The sequence below is a fragment of the Ammodytes marinus genome (assembly GCF_949987685.1).
Source record: "Ammodytes marinus genome assembly, chromosome: 1".
NCBI lineage: Eukaryota > Metazoa > Chordata > Actinopteri > Uranoscopiformes > Ammodytidae > Ammodytes > Ammodytes marinus.
The window spans coordinates 34186324-34204331 of NC_137230.1; the positions used below are offsets into that span (position 1 = coordinate 34186324).

The following is an 18008-nucleotide window of genomic DNA, read 5'->3' on the forward strand; positions in this document are numbered from 1 at the left end:
ATCGCCAAAGGAGTTGATACAAAGTTGATTAAGCCTATCCGCCCAACAAAACTCTCTCTGTATTCCTCAGTATGGCAGTGTTAACAAACTGGTGCTGGAGTTGAGAAAAATCCGAAAAAAGAAATGTTTCCTTTGTTGATTCTACTGCTAAGAAAAAAAAAACCTGGACGTACAGCAGAAGTTATAAAATCCATGAGCTATCAACGAAGGCTTACCTCATTTAGTTGCGCCGACTATTGCTGTAATTACTCTGAATTCCTCATGGGGGCAACATAACTTACACACTACAGCTTTAACGACACATTAAGTGTCAGGTTTATGGGTATACAATGGTTCTCAGGAAATTTAAAAAAATATCAGCTCCTTCTCTGACGATTTTGTTTCATCAATATATTTTTTTTGCCCGGTCACACATTCTCACATTTCAAGTGAACAGCCTCGTTACCTTAGCGATGAAATATTAGAATTGGCACCGTCCTCCGCGTACCCATTAGCTTTGAGGATAACACTTTATTGCCGAGCAACGTAGATTAACTAAGCACTTTGGCAAGACCCCGACAATGTCAAGACTTTATTGGGGGATTTCATAGTTTTTAATCAAAGTGAAGGAGGACACCGTTGATCTTTACTATCCATTCTTTAATCACACATCAAAAGTCAATGACACGGGAATATAACTTTTTTAACACAAATAATGAGTCAAACCACGTCTGACAGTAGACAGATGTTCCTCATATCTTATCTTTCGTCCTAGTGGGTATATTTCTGCAAGAGTCCAGTTTGGCAGATGTCCCTTTGTCGACATTAGGGGGTAATAACCTCAGTTCAATGATGGTACATTAGGTCCCTTCCGTGCAGACGTACCCTTTCCTCAAAATTGGGGTTCCTTTGAGGGTTCTGTATACAACATGATTTTTCTTAGTAGAAGACATTTTATCCATGTTCTATCGTGTACAATGATTCGGTCGATTCCACTTGTGTACACAATGGTTGTTGCAATTCCTTTTTTTCCTCTGGCACAGACAATTTTACTCTTAGTGCTTTTTGATCCCTGCCAGTATACCACAGGTTTTTAAAGGTACAGTGTGTAATATCGGAGTATTGAGCTGCATCTACTGGTCCCCCCCGCCCCCGGTAATAATACACTAGTTAAACCATTTTTATGAATATTATATTATATTATTACTAAGTCTGTCCTGAAAAATGCTCAAACATTCTACACAATAACCCCGAAGAAGGTTTTACAACCCCATCTGCTTAAACTTTTCATTTTTTTTTTTCATTTAACTTTTATTTATCCTCGAGAGACCAATTGAGGGGTGACCCTCATTTTCAATGACTGCTTATTATAATAAAATAGCTTGAAAAAGATCCCAAACATGGCCCTGTCTCCTTTTTTTTTAAGATAATTTTTGGGGCATTTTCAAGCCTTATTAGATAGTACAGAGTTGAGATGGGGAGACAGAGAGAGAGAGGGGGATGGCCCGCAGTAAAGGTCCACGAGTCAGATTTGAACCCGCGACCTCTGCAACGAAGGCCGGAGCCAATATGGTACGCACTCTATCCACTATGCCATTCTTTGCAGTTCATCATATGCGAGGAGTTTCTGTGATGGGGTTCTGGTTGGGAACGATCTGAGCTTGGAAGATTGGCTGAAGGAATAAACCCAGAGTTCCCGTCACACACACAATGATAAAGATCCACAGGAACATACGATCCACCACCATGGCCACATACTTCCAGTCCTCTATCACCTGCAAATACACACACAAAAAAAATATTTAATTTAGTCAGTTACACAGGCGTGTATTATAATGAACTTGCAGAGAAGCTTTTGTGTGATAACTGTGGACGATGCCTTTTCTCAGTGCAGCCACTCGAGGGCAGATAGTCTTACTGAGTTAATTAATGAATTAATAAGTGTGAAAGTGACAAATCTTACCCAAATCATCTACATTTTTAAAACAGGTGGCTTGAATCAAGCGATCTGATTGGTTCTTAACTGTTGTATAAAGGGCGTATGCAGTGGAATATCCTTTATTGTGTATACTGTTATATACTGCTATATACAGTATATATAAATTATATTGACTAATATAGGTAACATTATTGTTAGGTTACTCGTTACTGACTGACAAATATTTCAATGGGAACATAGTTAAGTTATATCCTTGTAAGGACCATTTTCATATTGCTGAGACCTTCGCTGAATAAGCCGTTGACCCTTTCACCCCATTTTTAACGTTGTCCTTGGATGTTTTTGGAACAAGTCATTTCTCACTCCTGGTTGCCTCCCCTCGTTCTATTGATTTATCAGGCAACGCAATTGATTGTCCCATGTCTGCTTTCAATTTGCTGTGTCACACCCACTATTTAAGTTAGTGGTATTTCGTCCTGCGTTTCAGAGGTCACAGACAGACAGTACAGTAAATGTTGTAAACAAGTTTGGTCCCTTTTATGAGGATCAGAATCAATGTATGAGGGGGCTATTGAGTCTAAACTTACCTAAAGCGAGTAACTTTTAACCTTAACACAAAAGCGATGCATTAAAATATTTTTGTTTATGTAGTTATTAGTCTCGGCAAGTTTGCAGAAAATGCTTAAAAAACTTAAACAGAGACTCAGTTATTGAACAGACTGAGACATTGTTGTTGTGGAAATTGAATGTTTTGAAATGTTTTCTTGATGAATTTATGGAACTGTATGCGATGATTTGTCATGTGGGCGTCCCAGTCATTGTTACTGACTCGTGTCTTGTAAGTCCATATGGGTAGGGTGCCATATGGTGCAGAACACCCAAGTCAATCAAACCAATCAATCAATTAAAGCACTGTGCAGATCGATGTAATAAAACAATATGTATACGTACGCTCTGATCATCATCATCTCCCATCATGTGCTCAGCCACAAAGCGCACCCCGTTCACCGCCTCCTGGACATCGGCAGGCCAGTCTGGGTTGTTTCTCTGCTGGAAGTCCTGGGTCGAATTGAAACCACTTGGCAGGTAATCATGTGTACGTGAATCCCCTTTCCTATTAGAGTGGCCATACCCCATTGGAGGAGCTGTATTTTTGTGTCCCGGGGTGGAGTAGGCCGATTCGGAAGACAGCAGGGCAGACGATGACATGGTGATACCGGATTTGGACACAACTGGGTACCCCAAGCCCAAAATGGATCTCCTCGCCCGCAGACACCGCTGCTGGCGAAGTCTCTGGCGTGCCGAATTATTGCTTGGGCGTCTCATGAACAGCAAAGCAGGAAGTTTGACCAGGAATACCAGCTTGACCCAGGAAGGCATGGTGTGGGTGCTAGGAGATCGGTGGTGCACGTTAAGCACACACACACTGGTTATAATGGAGAAGGTTACCAACACCATAGTGAACATCAGGTACTTGCCAATCAACGGGACGTCCAGTGAAGTGGGCGGGACGATCTTTGAGATCAAAAGCAAGAACACAGTGAGAGCCAATAGCACGGAGATACAGAGGGTCATCTTCTCACCACAGTCCGAAGGCAAGTAGAAGACCAAGATGGCTAGAGACGTGATCAGAATACAGGGAATTATGAGGTTGATGGTGTAGAAAAGGGGCTTCCTCTTGATGATGAAGTCATAGGTTACGTCCACATAAGTTGGGTCCAGAGGGTTGACAGTCCGTCTCCCCGGTAAAGCCAAGATGTCCCATTCTCCACTGGGGGTAAAGTCATCCATACTGGCCACTTTAGACTTCAAGATCAAGTCTATCTCTGTGTGATCGTAGGTCCAGGAGCGGAACTTGAGGGTGCAGTTCTGCTGGTCGAAGGGGAAATGTTTGACTTCGATCTTACAGGCGCTTTTGTAGATGGCGGGAGGAAGCCAGTTGACGCTGCCGTTGAAAAGAACGATCGCGTTGGTGAAGACTGTCACCTCGTAGGTACCGTCAGCACTATGAGAGAGGGATGAAAGAGAGAGAACAATTTTAGATACATAGCTTGTGTGTTAATTTCTGAGGCTTGTGTTGTCAACCCTGCAGAGGAAAGCTACTCATACAGAACATTTTTATTGGTTATTTGTCGACTGCCAAGAACGAACCAGAAACCATCTTAATTAATGTTAATTCTCAAATGCCTCATTTCCACTGAGCAGTACAGTTTGGTTTGGTACGGAAGAGCAATACTAGATCTGTCCTTTCCACGAGACACAGTCTAGGCCGCCAAATCAATTCAATGAAAAGAAGAACGTAACACATCTCTTGCAGGGAAATGGTGATTCTGTCGACCAATCAACAGACTTCAGTGTATAACCCTATACACTGAAGTCTAATTGCACCGCTCAGTTGAAAAACAAGGCTTAATGTCTAAGAGATGGTTTCCCATTCCCATTCAGAGACAAAGATCAGAATTCATTACAAGTATATTTGTCTCTCACAAAAGCTTGTTAAATATCTCTGTAACGGTAACTGTAACTCCTTTTCGAAAATGTTGTTACAATTATCAAGTATTTGTCATTCATGTGACTAATTTTGCTTTCTATTTTGTACAACATCATTATTTTCTGTATATTTTAATTTTTTTTTCTTTTACACGTTAAAAATAAATTTCAATCAAATCAAATCAAATCAAATTAACTTAACACTACGACATGACCCAGGGATGCTTACTTGTTGTACAGAACGATATCCGGGAGCCAGATGTGTCTGGAGGGGATACGCAGCTTGTCGATGCCTTCGTACTTCGCAGGGTCCCATGACAACCTGTAGTCCACCCAGTGCTGGAAAGACAGAGTGACCTGGTCGTCAAATTCTACTTCCACACACCATCTCAAGACCAGCAAATTGCTATTTACATGCTTGATTATCAGTGAAATAAGTTCGAAGCACAATTACAGAAGCGTTTTGTTCCACATTGAGAAGGGATAAGTGGTTATGGTTAAATTCAAGATCAGGTGGAAGGACATTTAACACGACATGACACTTACCTGAGTGAGCCAGACATTTGTGGTCATGATCTGTTCTCTCTCATTCTGCAAAAAATACAAAAGTGAGATGCTAATTATTCTCATCTAGATTTACATTTTACCATTCAAAAAGTAGTGGATACAATGGTGTAAATTGGTGGCTAATAGTAATAGCAAGTAGAGTAAATAAAACCCCGCTAAAATCCACTCAAACCAACCTTTTGGAACATGAAGGTGATGGGATATAGCCTACTTTAGTTAATATAACAGGACCCCATGCGTGTGTCAGACAAAAAAGGTTGGGAATAACTGTTAGAGAGATGCTAATTACTTACACATCTGAAATATATTACGCTAGATATTCTTATAATAAATTATACACTTTGCTTATATGCCCTAAAAACAAAGGTAGTTTCTTATGGTGTAACAAGCAAAAACAACACAGTCTCGCATACGGAATCAACAGCTACTTGTCTCCTGCAACGTTCATTGCAAATAAAAGGTTATTTAAGATCTGAAGACAGTGGTAGCAGGTTTACTGGTGGCATAGTAATCACATTGCAATCACATACACACTTCCAATACATTGATAGAAAAATGCAAATTACTCCAAGGGGTACAATGCAAAACCCATAAACTGCAGCTGTGAGTGAGCTTTTGCTGCTGGAAGCTGGGGCCTGCACTGTTAATCAGAGGGGAGCCTCTATCGCTGAGGCTAAAACAGCTTTATGGCCCTTTTAATCCAATGTGCTGAAGTTTCAATCTGGACGTGACGCGGGCAGAGATCACAGCTGACCAGATCTATCCTCCACTTCATCCATCCGTTTGCAGCTATACGGCCTTTCTGCACAAAGGACCGGTTTGCAATGAACTGAACTGAAAAGCCTTGTGACTATAGCTATGTCTTTTCTGTCAACCTCTACCTTTCTAACTTTCTTCTTAACACACATATAGTATGCACACACACACACACACACACACACACACACACACACACACACACACACACACACATACACATATACACACACACACTCTGGTGCCTTACCACACTGATGAGTTGAGCCAGAGACACTAGCAGTTTGACGGTGACCCTCTCGGTCCGGTTGAGGGCCGGGCGGATGAGCGGGTTGTAGCGATTCTTTCCCAGCAGCCAGTTCATGAGACGCTCCTCCGAGTCTGCACAGCTGAGGCCTGGTGGTGACACGGTTATATTCAGTGATCATTTATGTATTTATATATTTAGATATTATTTATTTATGTGTTCAAGTTTAAGTAAGTAAGTAAGTAAGTAAGTAAGTAAGTAAGTAAGTAAGTAAGTAAGTAAGTAAGTAAGTAAGTAAGTAAGTAAGTAAGTAAGTAAGTAAGTAAGTAAGTAAGTAAGCTTTTATTTATAGAGCGCCCTTCACAGACCAGGGTCACAAGGCGCTTCACAATGCACCTCACATATCTTAACACACATTTTCATACACACACTCAAACACCGATGGCAGTAGTGTGGTGTTGAGTGTAGACATACCAATATCAAGAAACCTTTAGACCTACAGTAGTTCTCCATGGGGAAAGACTACATGCTCAGACAAAGGGCCATGAATGCTGTGACTTGGTTAAAGTTGATGGATACTGTTGATTTATTTTGAATCGAACTGAGGTGCTATATTGCATAGAACTTAAAGTAGCTACGAGTAACGTTTAAATATTTCTGAAACAGTCAAATTTTCCTCTGATGATCCTAAATGACATGTAACAGCAAACGAGACCATCAGTGCAAAGAACGCATTTGGTTCTGGTTAATGCCTTTGTCATGGTTACGCTCACCCAGGAACAACAGCTGGTGGTGTAAAAAAACTACCGCTTTTGTCCAAAGGGGCCGCTAGAATTAACACAAACAAAGATTCGGTATGCTGGTATTTTCCCTTGCTGATTTTAATCCATTAGGACCAACAATTACAGATTGGCTAGAGTTATTTGCATAACCGTATATTTCTAAACTGCTGTGTTGGTATAGTTTGAAGCCAAATACATTCAGCTGTCACAATGTGGGCTATTTTTATAATGGAGGATGGATCTGTCTGGAAATCACAGAATGAGATATTATTTTGCTAAGTGTTCTGCAGTGGTTTCACAATGTGGTCCAAACAATCCAGTTTGTTGCTGTTTTTGCTTTCTGGCCATTTTCTGAGTATTCAGACTATAGACGCCAAATATCTTAGAAAAAAACAAAGGTCAGTCTAAGTGTGCAATAAAAAGGGTTATTTTTAGTGTGCCAACCGTTTTTTCCCCAGACCAAATCTTGATAATATTCTGATGTCTGGCAAAGCAGTATTATTAGGACACGTTTAAGGTCACATTCAAAAGGAATTTGGAACTTCTCCAGATTCTGCAATGTGACGTATTTCATAGTGAATCAGAATATGTGGACGGGGAACAGATTTTCTTCAGATTCGATTGGATCACTCAAAGTGGGTGTGGCTTAGCAATATGGTGGTGACCAATTGGAGCCATAGACCACTATTGGCCTCCAGTTAAAGGTAGCTAAAGGTAGGTGATTGCCTTGGGCCCCAAGTTACCAAGGGACCCAAATTTACACCATATTAAACTTATAATTTTGAGTATTTTTTATTTCATTTGTTTATCTTCTTTCCACTTATTAATTATTTATTTCCAAAAAATTCCATACGCTAAAACAACATCAAAAATACTTAATTCCTGAGCAGATGAGGGATAAATGAACAAATCAGACCTTATTAGTGATTTATTAAACATGTAAAAAAAACATGATATAACTCTGCATGCCACTGCAGCCTGTTAGCTAATTGTCAAGTGCAGGTTTAATTAATGTGCAGGGCTAGCAACTTGCCCCCAAATAACATCTGATTGGAGTAAAGGCCCTGTTGTGTTGACGTATATTTGGCAGAGCAAAAAGCAATGACAGCAGAAAATTAGCACTTGGAGATTTGATTTGTTGTTTTATTGAAAGGGTGTTCCTTTAAAGGCCAAAATGAACTGACCAATACAATGCTACAGGATTATCCACCATGACTTTTAAACCTCTACTTTCTCTCTCTGTATGTAAAGCCTAAACCAACTGCTGTTTTGGTATTGACATAGGCCTATATGGTACTGGTCGAATATCAATATAATTCACATCCACCACACCTGATTTTTAACTAAACAATCGAACTTTAAGACATTGCCTCTGCGCTACAACTTTGAAAACCTATAAATAAAAATGACCAAGCTGCACAATCTAACTTTCCAGTATCAGTATCCACTCCAGTAACATTATCTGTCAATTAAGGGGGCCCAGGGTTGGCATCGGGGTATAAATGATATTGAAGAAGCCAAAAATGTCCTTGTAAGTAACTGTATTTGGGATGAGGGCCGATATTTTCACAGCATATTAATAAGTCTATATTTCCATTAAAGCCAAACTACTTGGAGTATCTTTTAAAAGGAGAATATGCTCTGAATATGAGAAATGTTATGCTATGAAGAACCCAACAATTTCCTAATAGGTCATTTTATTTGGGAAGAGGAACGATTTTTCTTTTATTTCCCTATAGCAAAACCACTTGGAGTATCTTTTAAAAGGAGAATACACTCTGAATATATTACCAACACTTTAACTCCATCCCTGCATTCCGTATCGCATACTTTCTACTATTTAGTACGGTAGAAAAGGGATTTAGTATGTCCCGATTCTTGTGGCCAAATTTAGGCTGGTTAAAAAGATCCGGATGTCTACTAAATCCGGCCAAAATTTTTAGTGTTGAAAACAGCATCCTATTTGGGCGATTCTGACCCATAATCCAGTGCAAACTTTAAGTGACGTCACATCAACGGAGCCTCCATATGAAAACAAACGGGGATGCGACGGATACAAAAGCAAGAGGCAAGATCAAGGCACAATGTTATAATGAAATAAATACGTTTAAGAATGTCCCAATAGTATGCCTACTGCATCCTAACTAGATTATTTTCATCGTCGGCTGTAGTATGTAGAATAGAAAAAAGAAAGAGTATGCAATTCGGAACGCAGGGCAACTCTTTCCCTAAGTCCCTGATAAATGGTGCCCGTGTCAAAGGTGAAGACAGACCCTGATTGTAACTGATGATCAGCATTTCCTATCTAAACCAGAATTAATACATGTAGCACTACAACCATTCCATTCCCGTTACATGCTGTTAGTTATTAATGCCCCCTCACGGTACGTATAGCTGAGTCGACTAACTGGCGGTCTCCACGGTAATGAGGCTAGACTGTTACTGATGGCCACGATTAAGAAGAATCGCTGGCGTTGTCAATACTCAGTAGAGTGATACTCATGACTTCAGAACCTCAGAGAATTACCACATGTAGCGTTTGTGGAGCTATGTGATGACTTAGCTACAATTTCATGTGAAAATGTCTTTGAAAATGACCTATCAAAGCATACAATCATGAAAACATGTGGCCCTTATTTCACCCCATTTAACCGTAGTGAAGTTATTGTCGGCTACAATCTATTACGGAAGGGGGGTTGATATGTGGGGTCATTTCAAACTGCTGACTTACCCCATATACAGTATGTGATAATCTTTTAGCATTTTCAAGCTTTATTGGACAGTATAGAGTTGAAATGGGGAGACAGAGATGGGGGATGACCTGCAGTAAAGGTCCGCGGGTCAGATTTTAACCCACGACCACGGCAACGAAGTTTGGAGCCAATATGGTACACGCTCTATCCACTACGCCACCAGAGTGTCCGGAGTAATTGATAATTATTACTTTTTATCTTGGTATGAACAGTTCTCAATGACTGCCCTATTAAACTCTACAGATGCATGTAAACGGTTGTAGACTAAATGATACTTATCTCAAAATTGAAAAAATAAATCAACATGGACAAAGGGAGAAATGGGACCCACAGAGACTAGTAAGAGTTTTGTTTTACGCCCCTGCTCAGTGTCTCATAGGTAAGTACAATATTAGACCTTCAACTCCTAAAGCTTAACCTCTTGCTCCATATCAAACTGTGAGTGTCATTATCGGCCCACAGACTCCCGGTGGCTTAGCAGGGCGTGGCAGCGGTGACAGACTACAGCCCCCACGGGTCAGAGCATGCTGCCACCACTGTGCCATTGTCAGCTATTTGGCAAAGGTCCCATCCAACATCCAACACAGCCCGACTTCCACAGCACTGTTTAACAGATGGTGTGTTGTCAAAAGCCCTCGGAGACCACAGTCAAACAAGCTCTGGCTTACCGAGAGGTGAAGGCCAATAGCACTCTGCGAGAACTTGTGATCACCTGCTGCTACCTGTGTGTGTGTGTGTGTGTGTGTGTGTGTGTGTGTGTGTGTGTGTGTGTGTGGGTGTGTGTGTGTGTGTGTGTGTGTGTGTGTGTGTAGGTGTGTGTGTGTGTGTGTGTGTGTGTGTGTGTGTGCTTTAACACTTATTTTTTTCTTCTTCTGAGAACCAATTTGAGTTTAAGAAGTTGAAGAGAAGAGTGAAGACATTTTCGGAAAGTGAGGACCGGTTCTCACTTCGGGACAGGCCTTTCAAGGGCTGTTGGAGGGTTAAGACTATAGTGTTTAAGGTTCAGGTATGAATGAGGTTTTTGTTAGGGTTAGTGTAAGGGTTGGAGTTAGGCGTTTAGTGTTAATGATAAGGGTTAGGGTATGGGGCTAGAGAATGCATTACGTCAATGAATGTCCTCACAAGTATAACCATTCAAATGTGTGTGTGTGTGTGTGTGTGTGTGTGTGTGTGTGTGTGTGTGTGTGTTTAACTTTAATGGCTAAAATGAGCAACGTACAATGAGTGTTTACTTGACATTACGTTGATTGAGAGTGAGGTCAGGCGTGTTAATACAATACTAGAGTCAGCCATTGTGAATTTGATAAGGTCACTCCACAAAAACATTATTCTACTAAAATGTCGCACAGTTTGAATCCAGAAATAATAATGGAGTCTGTGTACGGACCAAAACACAGGGCAAAGGTTTACTGAGGTGTTATGAATTACAAACACTTCCTCTTGTACAGCCTTCCACCTCTCAATATAATATATTATGCCCAATGCAACATCAATCCACATCTCCTCTTCCGCTATTACCATTGTGCAATAATTCCTTTACCAGTGCATTATAGCCTGGTCATATATTTATATGCACACTGGCACATATTTTATCTGTATTTTATTGGTATGAATGTTTGGTTGACTGCTGTTTGTCATTGTGGATGTCTGTTTGTATACACACTCTCATTCAAAGGTGGAGTCAGCTATTCTTGAGAAAGATTGTTGCCAAAATCACATTTTGGAATGCAAACAAAGGGGGCCTACCCTAGCCAGCAACATCCCCGTTTACAGAGCCTAGGCTGTGTATTTACACCAGATTTTTTTTTGTACACACGTACAGGCAGCGGATTTTGAGGAGATATTCACTGATTTTGACAAAACAAGCGATCAGAATCACGGACTCCACCTTTAAATGTCATACATTTCCAACACAACACATGCACATGGTGTGACATAAAGAGATACAAATGAATAGACTTATCCTTCAGAGAGACTAAAGGGAAACTTAGAGCGCCTTTGATCTCACCAAGTAGACCAGCTTTGCACATGTTGAAGAAGTAAAGAACAGTATTGGCTATATCTCGGTTTGAAAGGCTGTCTTCTCAGTTGTAGAGGTTGTGATTGCTAGTGACCCTATACTCTTAATATCTATATATAGGCTAGATAAGATCTGATGGCTGATTTCGTGACTACAGGCCACTTTTGATTGCGGGACTGACTCATCACAGTGGTGAAAAACAGTTGTATCATATCTTAGCTGAACTTGCTTTTCATGCATGTGATTTTAATGTACTATCTACTTCAATTCATTATTAAGGTTCAAATATATATTGTCTTCTGTATCGTTTGAGCTGTTGCAACATGAGCAGCTGAGCCATTGCACTGAAAACTTCCACGTTGGGACACTCAAAAAAAGACAAATCACTTATACGCACAAAGGCACTTTCAACCAAATGAATATAACATAACAGGACATGCCAGTAGCCTACACTACAGGATAAGTCATAGGGTAAAGAAAGACACACTTACATTGGATCACAGAGAAGAAGTAAGCGAGGATGGAGAGAGCTCGAGTCATTTTGTTGGCACCATCCGACCAGCGGGGTTTGTCGGTGATGAGATGCCGTGTTCAGCGCTCTCCCTGTCGGTCATGCCGGACAGTTTTTACGCGCATAACCGTTTGGACACTTAACCAGCGCTGTGGCGACACCCGAAAAACTAGATCATAAAGCGGGTATGTGTGTGCCTTCATGGAGGTTATTTTTTGGCAGCAATACGCCCCAATAAAAGTCGCAAAACCGTCCTGAAAGCACACGGGACGGGTCTCCACGGTCCGCAGCCTGCCCTGGCGCGCTGCTCTGTTCGCTCTCTGAGTCCCACAGCAAGTCCAGCAGTTCCTCAACCCGGTAATTAGCGACTAGAAGTTCACACCGGCTCAGCAGCTTGTCTATAGTGTAGGGTTACATAGGCCTATTTCTAATACCACTCAATATGATATTGCTTGTTTTTATTTAATTGTGAAAGGTAAAATAGGGCTTGTTTGCGCATGGATTTTAATACGATTGTGCAGTTGCGACGCCCGAAAAATATATATATTTTTTTTACAATGCAGTCAGTGCACATAGTTTGAGTCTCATTTACTTTTCTGATCACTGTAGCCCCCTACTGAAAAATACATTATTATATTGATAGGCCTAGTATGAATCCAGCCTCTTCCCATAGGCTATAGCTACTACAAAGAGAGAGACCATATTATTAAAGCTATAGTGCGTAACGTTTCCTTATCAATGAAGACCGGTTACATTATAGCCATCGCCAAACAAGTTGACACAAAGTTGATTACACCTCTTCCCCACAAAACTCTCTCTATATTTCTCAGTATGGCAGACTTTACAAACTGGTGTCACCCCCCAATTAAGTTGACGATTCTACTGCTAAGAATAAAATCCATGCGCCATCAGCATATGCACCGACAGTGTATAGCATATGCACCGACAGTGTTTTCATACTCAGAATTCCTCATGATGTGCCAGAAATTACGCAGTATAGCTTTAAGGGAGATGTGTTATGCTATTTCATGTAATCGTCTTGCACCGGGACTGTAGTCATGTCAACAGACAATCTCAATAAGACAATCCAAATGTACAATTCAGTTGTTGACCTACACACACTTATTCACTTATTCCCTAATTCTCTCTCCACCAACAAACACAAACATTAGTTGGTCCTTCTCGGTGACTTGTTGTGATCGTTTGCTGACTTTACACTGGCTGTTTTCGAAAAGCCCTACTAACGTCCTACTCATACTAATTTAAAGTCAATTTGAGTAGGTTGTGGTTGTGTATGCGAAACAGTTTGTTTAGGCGAAAAATGTCCGGATGAGTACTTACTTCCGGGAAGATTTTGTGTGTATGGATCAATAGGTTACTTTTCCAACTCAACCGCCCCACAATGCATTGCGTCTTTTCAAACGACACGTAGGCCTACGTTTAAAAAAAATTCTTTATTGCTTCTGTCTACTTCAGTGTAAATGGTCTGACAAACCTCGCATACACAGTTGATCGTTAAGTAGACAGTATGGAGTAGACAGTATGGAGTGTTGAGTATGAGGGAGCCGGGGAGGATGTTAGTAGGCTGTTTCGAACACAGCCATTGTCTCAGGAGAGGACAGTGAATTACCCTTCGGTCCTGCGTGTGAGATTTAGTGAGTTGTAGCGTTGCAGATTTATTTACGGTCTGCGCTGCTTAAAGGCTCATTATAATGTTCCAGTGTATCAGGCACTATAGGACACGCCCATAGGACCAGCTTCAGTCACCCACAGTGATGAATAGGAACTCCAAAAGACTTTAATCTGTGTTTATGCTCCTTGTCTGTGCCTTTGTGCCCCTTTCTTTCCCATTCTGATGCTCGGTTTGACTTTAGCACGTTGTCTTGACCATGTCCACATGCCTAAATGCATAGATTTCTGCCATGTTATTGACTGATTGCTTTTTTGTTTTTATAAGCCATTGAACAGGTGTACCTAATAAAGTGGCCGGTGAGTATACATTACTCCACATCATTCCCCAAAGCATGACAGTGTATGAGGTTGCTAAATATATTTTTCCTACCTCACTATGTATATCTCAATGACATCACTTGCAGACACTTTAGACAGATAATCTATCACAGTGAACATTAAGTCCACTTTTCTTTGACTTTTTAAATTACGTTATTGTCCATTGGTATTCAGGAAGTAAGTCTGAACTTATGACGACTGCATCTCAGTAAATCTTGTTTTCTCTTGGGAAATGTGTGTGTACTTTTGACCACTTTCTTTACCATTCTAAAAATCAGATTAAAGTATAGTGCGTAAATGGGAGTGATTTGTGTTTTCTTTGAAACCCTAATAGCTAAAATAAAGAGCATTACAATGTGCTGAACATTGTTAAGATTTAGTGGTACACCTATGTGAGTCACATTTTTCTATCACACTCATTATTACAAACAAAATAACTTTGACTTATGTTCATACACGTTCAAAACGCTCATGTTTTTAACAGACTCAACCCAAGATTTTAAAGGTTCAGTTAGCACAATGTTCAGTTTAGCTAACTTCCTGTCAGTTACTGCAGTTAGCAGTCCCCTCGCTCGTCCCTACGTCACCACATTAATGCACTGCGGTCTTCAAGCAACGAGTTATCTAGCATCATCTGAGATCCATAAGTGTGATAAAACATGATAAAAACCATCAAAACAGACATTGGAAAGGATTTTTACCTGCTCCGCCATTTTAGGCGCACAAACATTCACCCCTCTGTCGCTCTCTGCGTGTGCACCGGCAGTGAGACGGGTGCCGGTTTGTAGCGTTCTCTCTTTTGATTGGTTATCGGTAGTGGGATCCCCGAAAAGTTTATTTGACGATTACATGCAGAGTGGGTGACTGAGAGATCGGCTTTATGAAACGTGCACACTATATAAGTGATCACTGTACGAATAAAGAGCGATTTAACACTTATATTAACATAAATAAATTGCTTACTTCACCTTTAACTTAGATCCTACAAGCATCGGCCTTGTATAAGCATTTTGAATATGCAACCAACTGCAGTTCATTCATGAGTGGTGACACATGAAAATACGTGCCAGTTCATTTCCTAAATGGCCATCTACTTCCTCAAGTTACTCAGTGTTGACAATTTACAAAAGCCGCATTCTGTGAAATACAATATCTACTATTTAATTACGGACCGGAGAGCACTTTGTTGGGACTTTTGGATTAAAGCCAAGGATCCCATCAGTAAAAGCAAAGTGGAACAATGTTAAATATGTTATTATTGCGAAAAAATGGAGGATGGAAACATTTCAGACAGAGAAAGAGTGAACTGAATTTGAATTGGTTAATATAACTGATCAGTGAAAAAGTTGCATGAAGAACCTAATTAAAACGTGGCTCGAATACTCCGTCCTATGAATGGGTATCAATGTCAAACAATACATCTTTTTATAGGATACGTTCTGGTTGTTTCAATCATTCCAGAATGAATAAAACATTAAAAAATGTACACATTAGCTCATTGGCACATGTGATGCTGAAAACAGATATTTATGTCTGAATCACCCAAAATCCAGCTGCTCCCCTCCTGATACTGTCTTGTTAATGGCTATATACAGTATGTTTTCACACTCAGTATATTTTATGGTATTTGAGCACACAAACTATTTGAGATAATCAAGTGAGATGTTGGCAGTTATTGTTTATTGACCTCAGTAATGGGCCCTGGGGGAAAATTCTCTTTGGCCTTTTCTGAATCGTGAAGTGCAAGCTTTGCAACTAACTTTGAGTGCCACTAAGAAAAAACACCCTGGCACAAACAGCAACACATTGTGGCCACACGATTCACTGACCTTAGCAGGGTCTAAACAGTAAAAAAAAGTTGTGTTTTACATACATAAATATGATTTAATTTCATGAAAAACTTATTATGACACCCAACTTTGATATCAGATTTTTACTATTTTAGACCAGGTTTCCAGAGGCTTTAATGCTTTTAATGCACAAATATTTAAGCCATTTATGATCACATTTTAGGATGATTTTATGTCAGTCTGTCTGTTGGTGAGTCGGCCCAAGACTTTGGTCCAAGCTATAATATCTCACCGACCTTTTGATGGATCGTCATGAATTTTAATGCCGACATTAATGTCCCAGATGGGAAGAGCTGTAATGGACTTGGAGTGATTTACTTTTTATCAAACATTGACATCAGCTGGAAAATGATTCCCAAATATTCAGCTTTATTTTGTTTTTATTGATTTGAATCTCAGTGGACACAATAAATACAGGAAACAGCTCAGAGGCTCCAAACACACCTGGCAGCCTGACAACCTCTCATTGCATTATATTTTTTGTGATGGAGCTGACAAGAGTTTTGTAAAAAACTAAAATTGAAATTGAACTGCTTATATTTCGATTATTCAGACAGTTTAATCGTGTTGCTACCAGTGACCTGTGTGGTGTTACAGTTTGGCCTTTAATCCTCAGTTTGACTCCTCATACTGACTTTATCATGAGGAAATTTAAAAGCAAAGAAAGTCAATTATCTGAAACCTCTTACCCTAAAATAAATCCAAAGTACTGACTGCCAAGAAGCAATATGGTCACAATAACAGAGACAGACAATATATTATATTAATAGATAAATATACATAACATTAAAAAGTTATATCCTGCAAAACTGTCTACACAAATTAGATATGAAGTTATGCTACAAATTGACTTTTGTCCATCTCTGCATGCAATGGGAAGGTAGTATGTGAGCACCATACAGGAGCTACACCACAATATATGACAACAGACAGGTCGACAGTCAGTATACGTGTGTGGGAGATTCTTTCTGTGCGTGCCAGGGAAGCTTCATGGAAGAGAAATGCCTACTCACAGAACTGCTTCTTTTACATTACCATGTTGCACCACATGTCTGCATCCCAAACTGTGAGGGAGATTCACTCTGCGTTCCAAATCACATACTCTTTCTTTTTACTACACTACATACTAAAGTACTGATGCGTTTTAGGGCCACAGGAGAGAAAAAATTATTTTTCATTATGTCGAGAAATTTCAAGAATAAAGACGAATACTCCAAAATGCTATTGGAGTCAGTGGGGCATTTATGTATTTTCAGCATACTACAATTGATTTGCATGTATTGGGACATCCTAAATCCTTCCATCCTTTTTCTGGCACACTAAATAGTAGGGAAGTATGGGTATTGGAACGCAGGGACAGTATATCAGGCCGGCAGTTCATTACCTGGAGTGCTTGGCACAGAGTTGCAGCCTCATGTGAACATATCGATTTGCCCACCATCTCTAGCCTGCAGGGGCATCAAGCCTTCTCATTGGTTCATGCCATTCATTTGTCATGATGTTATGATGACAACTCAGATTTATTTTCGTGCATTAATATGTGAGTGTGTGTGTGTGTGTTGAGAGCGTTCTATTTTCTTAACATTTATTCAATCAACACATCATGTATAATCTAAATGTGTAAGGCCACTGAGTAATGTATATGGTGTAACTACTATTGGGGGGGGCACATCACTTATTTTTAAATTGATTTGTTCTCTGTACTTTCTATTTTTCCAAAACAGTCGTGTAAGGATTCTCCTTCAATACATGAATACAGTTGCTACTGGCAGGAACTTCAAACCTGCAAAAATGAATGTTAAACTGACAACACACATCATTTATAGATATATATAGAAAATTGTCATAGGCTTTACTGACATCATACAAAGAGACATGATCACAAGAGGGGGGGGGGGGTCCCATGTCAATATTACATTGTTGCACAAGCCTCATGGCAAGCTATAGATATACAGTAGGAACAGCAATTGGAAGGGAGAGCAAAATAAAGCAGAATGCAATGAATCAGAATCTATTCAAAACTGAGCGGTTAGTAATTGATAGTCCCTGGAGGAGACATATTAGTCTGTTCATTAATGTATTCAGCTGCTCCGTGATAGACAGG

The 18008-nt window shown here is 40.1% G+C and overlaps 1 protein-coding gene across 1 annotated transcript; it reads right to left on the reverse strand.

Annotated features, from left to right (window-relative positions):
• Positions 1 to 1589: 1589 nt before the first annotated feature.
• On the reverse strand, positions 1590 to 12073 carry chrnb4 (cholinergic receptor, nicotinic, beta 4 (neuronal); the record flags this gene model as incomplete). Its single annotated transcript, XM_080052612.1, has 6 exons — positions 1590 to 1754; positions 2870 to 3923; positions 4638 to 4747; positions 4955 to 4999; positions 5982 to 6120; positions 12021 to 12073. The coding sequence occupies 6 exons, from the start codon at positions 12071 to 12073 to the stop codon at positions 1590 to 1592; spliced, it is 1566 nt and encodes a 521-aa protein (XP_079908738.1).
• Between the last annotated feature and the right edge of the window lie 5935 nt (positions 12074 to 18008).